This window comes from Oncorhynchus nerka, linkage group LG25, assembly GCF_034236695.1.
Source record: "Oncorhynchus nerka isolate Pitt River linkage group LG25, Oner_Uvic_2.0, whole genome shotgun sequence".
In the NCBI taxonomy this organism is placed as follows: Eukaryota; Metazoa; Chordata; class Actinopteri; order Salmoniformes; family Salmonidae; genus Oncorhynchus; species Oncorhynchus nerka.
Window position 1 is genome coordinate 46,256,979 of NC_088420.1, and position 10,799 is coordinate 46,267,777.

A 10,799-nucleotide genomic window follows, 5' to 3' on the forward strand; every position below is an offset into this window, starting at 1 on the left:
CGGATGCGAGCTTCAACTGGAAGCCAGTGGAGAGAGCGGAGGAGCGGGGTGACGTGAGAGAACTTGGGAAGGTTGAACACCAGACGGGCTGCGGCGTTCTGGATGAGTTGTAGGGGTTTAATGGCACAGGCAGGGAGCCCAGCCAACAGCGAGTTGCAGTAATCCAGACGGGAGATGACAAGTGCCTGGATTAGGACCTGCGCTGCTTCCTGTGTGAGGCAGGGTCGTACTCTGCGGATGTTGTAGAGCATGAACCTACAAGAACGGGCCACCGCCTTGATGTTAGTTGAGAACGACAGGGTGTTGTCCAGGATCACGCCAAGGTTCTTAGCGCTCTGGGAGGAGGACACAATGGAGTTGTCAACCGTGATGGCGAGATCATGGAACGGGCAGTCCTTCCCGGGAGGAAGAGCAGCTCCGTCTTGCCGAGGTTAAGCTTGAGGTGGTGATCCGTCATCCACACTGATATGTCTGCCAGACATGCAGAGATGCGATTCGCCACCTGGTCATCAGAAGGGGGAAAGGAGAAGATTAATTGTGTGTCGTCTGCATAGCAATGATAGGAGAGACCATGTGAGGTTATGACAGAGCCAAGTGACTTGGTGTATAGCGAGAATAGGAGAGGGCCTAGAACAGAGCCCTGGGGACGCCAGTGGTGAGAGCGCGTGGTGAGGAGACAGATTCTCGCCACGCCACCTGGTAGGAGCGACCTGTCAGGTAGGACGCAATCCAAGCGTGGGCCGCGCCGGGAGATGCCCAACTCGGAGAGGGTGGAGAGGAGGATCTGATGGTTCACAGTATCGAAGGCAGCCGATAGGTCTAGAAGGATGAGAGCAGAGGAGAGAGAGTTAGCTTTAGCAGTGCGGAGGGCCTCCGTGATACAGAGAAGAGCAGTCTCAGTTGAATGACTAGTCTTGAAACCTGACTGATTTGGATCAAAAAGGTCATTCTGAGAGAGATAGCGGGAGAGCTGGCCAAGGACGGCACGTTCAAGAGTTTTGGAGAGAAAAGAAAGAAGGGATACTGGTCTGTAGTTGTTGACATCGGAGGGATCGAGTGTAGATTTTTTCAGAAGGGGTGCAACTCTCGCTCTCTTGAAGACAGAAGGGACGTAGGCAGCGGTCAGGGATGAGTTGATGAGCGAGGTGAGGTAAGGGAGAAGGTCTCCGGAAATGGTCTGGAGAAGAGAGGAGGGAATAGGGTCAAGCGGGCAGGTTGTTGGGCGGCCGGCCGTCACAAGACGCGAGATTTCATCTGGAGAGAGAGGGGAGAAAGAGGTCAGAGCACAGGGTAGGGCAGTGTGAGCAGAACCAGCGGTGTCGTTTGACTTAGCAAACGAGGATCGGATGTCGTCGACCTTCTTTTCAAAATGGTTGACGAAGTCATCTGCAACTGTATCACTGCCTAGTACGGCAACTGCTCCGCCCACAACCGCAAGGCTCTCCAGAGGGTAGTGAGGTCTGGACAACGCATCACCGGGGGCAAACTACCTGCCCTCCAGGACACCTACACCACCCGATGTCACAGGAAGGCCATAAAGATCATCAAGGACAACAACCACCCAAGCCACTGCCTGTTCACCCCGCTATCATCCAGAAGGTGTGGTCAGTACAGGTGCATCAAAGCTGGGACCGAGAGACTGGAAAAACAGCTTCTATCTCAAGGCCATCAGACTGTTACACAGCCATCACTAACATTGAGTGGCTGCTGCCAACATACTGACTCAACTCCAGCCACTTTAACAATGTAAAAATTGATGTAATAAATGTATCACTAGCCACTATTCACTAGCTACATAAACAATGCCACTTCATATAATGTTTACATACCCTACATTACTCATCTCATATGTATATACTGTACTCGATACCATCTACTGCATGTTGCCTATGCCGTTCTGTACCATCACTCATTCATATATTTGTATGCACATATTCTTCATTCCTTTACACTTGTCTGTATAAGGTAGTTGTTGTGAAATTGTTAGGTTAGATTACTTGTTAGTTTTTACCGCATTGTCGGAACTAGAAGCACAAGCATTTCGCTACACTCGCACTAACATCTGCTAACCATGTGTATGTGACAAATAAAATGTGATTTGATTTGTGCGTGCATCTGTTTGTAGGTGCCCAGCTCCATCACCTGACCCAGATGGGTCTTGGGAGCCGGATCAACGGGGGGTACCCGGCGGGGAGCAGGGCCCCTCCAGGTCAGACTGGAGGTTCAGGGTGGGGGCCGTACGCTGACGATGACTTCAGACCCACCAGAGACCCTGTGAGTCCTGATCTGACTTCACACCTCCTTATGAGACTTACTATACCTCCGTTTTCAATCCTTTCCTCCTCCAGCTAGCCTCTCTAGATCTCCAAATATACTGTACAATGGCATGCTCTTGTTCTTCTGGACTCTATGTTGCTGCATATCAATTTGAGTTCTGTAGTTATGGATGTTGTTTCACTGTACAGATGTAGGTTCTTAATTTGATCACCCTGTTGCAAGAGAACTTGCCTGGAACCCAGGAAATGGAAAACGTGTGATGTATTTGAGGTTTAAAAAGGCTTCTGGGTCCTCCCGGGTGGCTAGCTGTGCCACCAGAGATTATGGGTTCGGGTCCAAGCTCTGTCGCAGCCGGCCGTGACTGGGAGGCCCATGGGGCGGCGCACAATTGGCCCAGCGTCGTCCGGGATAGGGGGGGTTTGGCCGGCAGGGATATCCTTGTCTCATCGCGCACTAGCGACTCCTGTGGCGGGCCGGGCGCAATGCACGCTGACCAGGTCGCCAGGTGTACGGTGTTTCCTCCGACACATTTGTGCGGCTGACTTCCGGATTGGATGGGCATTGTGTCAAGAAGCAGTGCGGTTGGTTGGGTTGTGTTTCGGAAGACCCATGGCTCTCGATCTTTGCCTCTCCCGAGTCCGTACGGGAGTTGCAGTGATGAGACAAGACTGTAACTACTACCAATTGGATACCACGAAATTGTGGAGAAAAAATATATATATATATATATATATATATATAAAACCTTAAATGCTTCTGAAGTTTGTAATTTTAACTTTGAAATGTCAGAAGAAAAATGTATCTCACCACCTGGATTTGGTCTTATGTAGCACAATTTGAAATTGTGTTTTTTTTTCATTGGATAAAAGTATAGACTCAGAGCTACAAAATGGTATATCACCACAGTTAAGGAACAATGGGAAAGTAATCCTGCTTTGAAAGTTGATAAACTTGTAAACTCACTTGAGAAAATGGCCTTTGAATGTTTTGGTATCTAGTGAAGAGCTCTTCTTTGTCTACACCCATTCAGCATTGTTCACACCCTCTTAACCTCTCTGGGATATGTGGAGCTGGCCAAAAGCCAGGGAAAATGCAGAGCACCAAATTGAAATAAATTACTATAAAAATCAAACTTTCATTAAATCACACATGCAAATTAAAGCTACACTTGTTGTGAATCCAGCCAACCTGTCAGATTTCAAAAAGGATTTTCGGCGAAAGCAAACGATGCTATTATTTGAGGATAGCACCTCTGTAAACAAAAGAGAAAGCATATTTCAACCCTGCAGGCGCGACACAAAACGCAGAAATACAAATATAAATCATGCCTTACCTTTGACGAGCTTCTTTTGTTGGCACTCCAATATGTCCCATAAACATCACAAATGGTCCTTTTGTTCAATTAATTCCGTCGATATATATCCAAAATGTCCATTTATTTGGCCCGTTTGATCCAGAAAAACACCGGTTCCAACTTGAGCAACGTGACTACAAAATATCTCAAAAGTTACCTGTAAACTTTGCCAAAACATTTCAAACTACTTTTGTAATACAATTTAGGTATTTCTTTACGTAAATAATCGATCAAATTGAAGACTGGATGATCTATGTTCAATACAGGAAGAAAACAAACTGAAGCATGCTTTCTGGTCACGCTTCTCTATCTAACAGTACACTTCAAGTGACCCTCGTTCAAGATGCCCGTACTTCTTCATTGCACAAAGGAATAACCTCAACCAATTTCTAAAGACTGTTGACATCCAGTGGAAGCGATAGGAACTGCAAGAAGGTCCCTTAGAAATGGATTCCCAATGAAAACCCATTGAAAAGAGAGTGACCAAAAATAAAAACTATCTGAGTGGTTTGTCCTCTGGGTTTTGCCTGCTAAATAAGTTATGTTATACTCACAGACATGATTCAAACAGTTTTAGAAACTTCAGAGTGTTTTCTTTCCAAATATACTAATAATATGCATATCTTATCTTCTGGGGGTGAGTAGCAGGCAGTTGAATTTGGGCATGCATTTCATCCGGATGTGAAAATACTGCCCCCTGTCACCAAGAAGTTAAGCTTTAGCCCCACCCATCTCGTTTTGCTCTCGGAGCGTTCAGAGCACACACTTGACGGTCTGGCTGATGATTTGTTTACCTCTAGATAACATGAAAACAGCCCAACCAGCTCTGCTGGCAATAATTTCATTATGCTTTTTTGCCGACGTTTACTGACTCTGGCCATATTCAACGGGTGTTGTACACTTTAGCCTAAGACATGTAGCTAGCTAGCTAGGTCAAGAATGAACCTAGCTGTAAGATCACACACGTCATGTAACGTTAGCTAACGAGCCAGCCAGCTAAGTTAAACAACAATGAGCATAGTGCTAAATCATGTCGTTACTACCCTGAATGAATCTGCTAGGAGTTAACCAACCAAGTTCAATTTTAGCTAGCTAACATTAGGCTTTAACTAACAAAGCAAACGGTTCTGGGATACAAATAATAACGTCATACACGTAACGTTAGCTAGGGAGAGCCGGCTTATGTTAGCTAGCTAGCTAACAGTACACTTTAGCTTGAAATAAAACCACTTTATGTCAAAATTAGAAACGTGTAACATCTGAAAATGTAGCTAGCTAGACTATCTTACCCGCATACATCATCATGCATGATGGACGCGTCTCCCTGTCACGGATGCTATGCCACGTTTGCCCTTAGTTTGTTGATGTAATCTGGAGACAGGTGTTTTTTCCATCTCTTTAGCTATCATACTCTAATTCCACTGATTTCAAAACTTGATCCTCCAGAAAGTGAATAGCAACGTTTATGCAGCTCCATTACACTACACATTTTTTTAATGCCGCGCTTGACAGGATTACCAACATAGACTGACCAGCTCAAATAGACAGAAGCAATCTATATGGCAGACCAATCCGAACTTCTGTCTCGGCATGTCCAGCCCACTCATTATCTCAGCCAATCATGGCTAGTGGGAAGGTTGCTGCCTTTTTTCTTTGGCTTAACCAACAAGGTTTATAATTTAACAATTGTATTCACATTTACAGATGGCATACATGTTTGTTATTAAGGCACATAAAAGTTCACATGTTCCATTTATTTTTATTTATTTTAATGCTAAAATGGCTCTCCTGTGAAGTTGTGACTTGCGACAAACGCCTAGTTTCCTGAAACGGGTCACAAATGTCCATGAATTATAATCCACATAATATTTCACATTTCCTGTTGCTGTTGCTGCAGAATCATTTTCCTGCTGTAGCAAACTGGTGCAAATTAAGATCCTGCATTTGTAGTTATTTTACCTCCTAGCTGTCAATCTCTAGAGATGAACGTTCCCATGATCTATTGAGAACTGTAGTGAAATAAGCAATGTAAAAACACACACTTTCCTCTTTTCTCCTAAAACTTCTTTCTCTTCTCTTTTCCGTCTTCTTCTGTCCCTCCTTCCCTGTTTGCGTCAGGTTCTTCTGGGCTACCCTGACTACTCCTCCTCCTCTATGTTCCAGATGCCTAGTAGAAGTGCACTAAGGGAGCCCTCATCCCCCCTGGCCCACCTGGACACACACACAACCGGATTCGGCTACCCTCCAGAGGAGTCCTGCTCTCCCCCCAATCACTCCTCTGCTTCCCTCATCAAGGCCATCAGGGAGGAGCTGCTGCGCCTCTCCCAGAAACAGCAAGCCGTGCCCAGCTACCACAGCTGATCACAGATTGCCTCCTCTGGTCCTCACTGAACCTTAACCTCTAAGTCTACATCCACCAGTCATACCACTGCCCCTGCCTGCCTGCTCCAACCTAGCAATGCTTCCCATGGAAGTTCCGTTGTACAGGAGGAGAAACACAAGACCGTACTGTCTTGGGGCGGCAGGTAGCCTAGCGGCTAGAGCATTGGGCCAGTAACCGAAAGGTTGCTGGTTCGAATACCCGAGCCAACAAGGTAAAAAAATCTACCGATGTGCCCTTGAGCAAGGCATTTGACCCTCATTTGCTCCAAGGGCGCCATACTAAAATGGCTGACCCTGGAAAACAACACATTTTATTGCACCTATCTGCTGGGCTGGGTAGAATGAGGAGGTTGTTTCATATGCCAGCTGGTAGCGTAAGCATGGCTAATATCATTATATGAATGAACTGTTCTCTAGGCTCTGGATCTTAGCCTCTGGCTTTCTTAACCCAGACTGTCCTATGGCATACAGTATACTGGACCAAATGACCCTAGTGGTTAGAAGGTGAATGGTCCCTTGCTCTCCAGCGTTGGCCAAGGTATCTCTGCCCAAGCCTGGCCATGACCGCTGATCCTAGGTGTTGTTGCTTTCTTTTCTTTTGAAACCGCATTCTAGACTCTCTGTGTGACGATAATAAGCAATGTGGTTTGATTCTCTCATCCTGCCTTGACATCCTAACAACATTTTACCCTACAGTGGAATTTCTCTACCAGTAGGACATCTGTCATTTCGGCTCAAACATTGATACCTATGTTACCTTTAACAATGAGGCATCTTACCATTACCATGAGGTATATTTTAGTTTTTTGAAGAGCTTCTTACTTCTCCTCCATCTTCCTTTGGTGCTTCTTTCTACGCTTTGTGTTTTCCTTCATGATATTGATATGCGCAACTCTGTCAAAACACGCCCCCGGTGCAGGATTACATTGTTTTCCGCCACGAGCCACACAATGCCTTGTGTTATGACAGCGTGAGGGAGTTCAACGGTCTCCATCTACGGTACAGCTCAAATCAGAGTTCAGAGCAGACAACACTGGATACAGACAGACAGAGACCCGCAATAAACAGACTGCAGCAACTCCCATGCAGAACTTTACCGATGCAGTCGTGGAACCAGAGATATTTAATGACTGAGCACTGCTAGGTTTAGTTTGTCACTCGCCCCACTCTACGTGAGCCTTGTTTAGATTTTGTGTTGCTTCAGCACAATGTCCACATTTGTACTAATATAGCCAGGTTACTGATGATGCCGTATTAATATTAAGACTCTTTAAATACCCATGTATGGTAAACTACGCTCAACAAAAATATAAACGCAACGTGCAACAATTTCAATGATTTTACTGAGTTATAGTTCATATAAGGAAATCAGTCAATTGAAATAAATTCATTAGGCCCTAATCTATGGATTTCACGTGACTGGGAATACAGATATGCATCTGTTGGTCACAGATACCTTAATAAAAAGGTGAGGGGCGTGGATCAGAAAACCAGTCAGTATCTGGTGTGACCATCATTTGCCACCACATCTCCTTCACATAGAGTTGATCAGGCTGTTGATTGTGGAATGTTGTCCCACTCCTCTTCAATGGCTGTGCGAAGTTGCTGGATATTGGCTGTAACTTGAAGAAACTGTCGGACACGTCAGTCCAGAGCATCCCAAACATGCTCAATGGGTGACATGTCTGCAGGCCATGGAAGAACTGGGACATTTTCAGCTTCCATGAATTGTGTACAGATCCTTACGACATGGGGCCGTGCGTTATCGTGCTGAAACGAGGCGATGACGGCGGATGAATGGCACGACAATGGGCCTCAGGATTCCCTGAGACGTTTGACAGTTTGTGTGTAAATTCTTCGGTTTTGCAAACCCAAAGTTTCATCAGCTGTCCGGGTGGCTGGTCACAGATGATCGAGATGCCAAATTCTCTTAAACAACAGTGGAGGCAGCTTATGTTAGAGCAATGAACATTAAATTCTCTGACAACAGCTCTGGTGGACATTACTGCAGTCAGCATGCCAATTACACACTTCCTCAAAACTTGAGACACCTGTGGCATTGTGTTGTGTGACAAAACTGCACATTTTAGAGTGGCCTTTTACTGTCCTCAGCACAAGGTGCTGTGTAATCAGCTTCTTGATATGCCACACCTGTCAGGTGGATGGATTATCTTGGCAAAGGAGAAATGCTCACGAACAGGGATGTAAACTAATTTGTGCACATTTTAGAGAAATTAGCTTTTTGTGTGTATGGAAATATTTCATTTCAGCTCATGAAACATGGGACCAACACTTTACATGTTGCGTTTATATTTTTGTTCAGTATAGACAGTAGGACCACAGTATTATAGTTTTTCTCTATATATTATACTAAGGTCATTTATTGAGCGCACAGGACCAAATATGTATAATCATTAATTTATGAATTCATTTGTAGCATTTTATAATGTTTTCTGACCGGCAGGCCTGAATCAAAATGATTGACAGGACTGTACTAGGGAATTGCAGTGTCTTCTCTATTTTATGAAGTGGATAGATTTGACCACGCATTCTTATCCACTCAATGCACTGTATACAGATTACTGGGTGCACCTTGGCTTTTCCCAGTGAATATCCTGCAGGCCACACCAACTCAAATGTAGTTGAAAGATTCATAGGTCATTCAATGAAAGATTCATAAGGTCAGGGCAATGAAGCATTGTATTGCTCAAGGAAATGCTGTCTTTTCCCTGCTGAGAAACAGGGCCAAAGGTCACACACTGTCAGGGTTATTCTTCTTTCATTTCCTCCTTTTTCAATGCAGTATTGAAATGTTTAGCGCTGTTCTTTTCCCACCGCATTTTCAGAGTTTGAAAGGAATCTGAAACTGTATTGTAATTATTCAACGTTTACTGTTCACAGTTAACCTGTCAGCGTCAGATGTGTTGTGTGTTTCATGTTTTTTTATTTTATTCTTGGATGACCTTGCCTCATGTTTTTTTGTTCCTCCTCGATGTGTCTTTGTTCAATATTTTTTTTATTTAATTTTGTTCGATTACATTTGACGGAAACTCCCCACACATTGCTATGCTGTGGGGATTGAAGCGATATTTTATTTAAATGAAATAAAAGAGAAAGTATTGATTTTGGTTGCAGGGTTGAGAAAAAAAACGACATTTATTCACTGACTTGGACAAAGTAATAATATACCAGTGTTGAACATTGTCCCAAAGGTTACCGCCATAACACAAAAACAAACGGAGAAAACATGGAACCAAACTGCACCAGCTACTGTCATGTACAGCAGACACACACTACTTACTATCCCACTGAGCACATACTGGTTGAATCAACATGGTTTCCACGTCATTACAATGAAATTAGGTTGAACCAACATGGAATAGATGTTGAATGAACGTTTCCAACATGTGCCTTATGGATCCGCCCTCCCTTTGATTGTCTCCCACTAATGTCTACCATCCCGTCTCACACTGCCTGCCTGCCTGTCAGATGGAGTCTTAACCAGGCTCTGTTCACTCCAACAAGTACTGACTGTATGGGATCGTAGCACAGTACTGTATGGCATTTTGCAACTACTGTAGTTGGAAGGCTGTTAAAAGGATTTTCTCTCAACAATGGTTCTATTGGGCTTAGCAGGTGATGCTACAGTATGTCGTGGTTAATTAAGCCCAGTGCTTATTTAAACAGTGTTTCTGGATGTAGTCGAAGATATACTCCCATGCAGTTGGATTGTAAACGGAGTTACCTGAAGTGATTTCATCTCTGGTTGGTGTGATTGGCTTCGATCACAGCACTGTACTATACTGTACTGTCCTGTACTCTATGCCTCCACCTGCTGGTATTGTAACCCCACTGCACCTCATGTCGTTCATGTGTTTTTTTCCCCCTTTATGTTTGGCTGTTGTGTCTTGTTGTATTGTGAAGGTCATACTTTATGTTGGCTGGCCCAACTATGTTTTACGTGTTTATTTGTAGAGTTGCATGTGTCATTCATGTAAGGCTGTGTGTGGTTTGTTTTCCATTTGTGTTGCCCACGCTGTTCTGAAAAAAAATGATAGCTTTTAAAAACCGATGAAACCTAAGTTGCAAGTGTCCTAAGTTATTTCATACTGTATTCTAACGCCATGCGTCTTACATGCAACAATGATTAGGGAGCGAAACATATTGCATTCTCACATATCTGCTTATTGTTGACATTTTTTGTCCTCTTGAAGTAGTTTTGTAAAATTATCATTATTTATTTTGCCGAGCACACCATTTCTCTGTGTATGCAGTTTATTTGTTATTACCATTTTCTTAGCGGTGCTGTTTCCTCCTAGGGGGAGGTCCATCAAATTGTGTTTTTCATAGGCTACTGCAATAGTCTGAAGATGAGAAGTACCAGATTCAACCACAGGGTGGTGCCATCTTATAACAAAAGACCATGTGGTGAGCTTTGTTCAGTTCTAATCAAAGAGAATGCTCCTCTGTTGCAGATGATGTCATCGCTCTTGCGAGACAGGTGAGTGTGTGGCATCATTTACCACCGAAACTTGAGAATGTATACAATGTTCTCATCCTGCAGTTTTTGAAGTTTCACTGTTGAAAAGCAATATCCCCCTGTTTAAATACAGCAAAGTACACACTGCAAACTTCAAGGACTAGGGCATTCAAGGAGTTGGTCTGATGGGAATTAGTGATGTCATCGGCCTCCACCCTTGCTTACCGGAACAATAGAGGATGAGTAGACCATTAAATACTTTAGACAATGGCAACAATGAGGAAGTGATGAGAATGGGTTATGTAT

At 44.1% G+C, this 10,799-nt stretch overlaps 1 protein-coding gene across 3 annotated transcripts in view; it reads left to right on the forward strand.

Annotated features, from left to right (window-relative positions):
• Positions 1 to 10,095, forward strand: part of si:ch211-1e14.1 (UPF0606 protein KIAA1549) — a 97,276-nt gene extending 87,181 nt beyond the window's left edge. For 2 of the 3 annotated variants that reach the window (XM_029634619.2, XM_029634620.2), the window contains exons 20-21: positions 2,126 to 2,274; positions 5,750 to 10,095. In XM_029634619.2, coding sequence (XP_029490479.1) covers positions 2,126 to 2,274; positions 5,750 to 5,992 — 392 coding nt within the window. In that variant the 3' untranslated portion in view covers positions 5,993 to 10,095. The remainder of the gene's footprint in view (positions 1 to 2,125; positions 2,275 to 5,749) is intronic. The other variant, XM_029634621.2, reaches the window with a different exon arrangement.
• Positions 10,096 to 10,799: the final 704 nt, after the last annotated feature.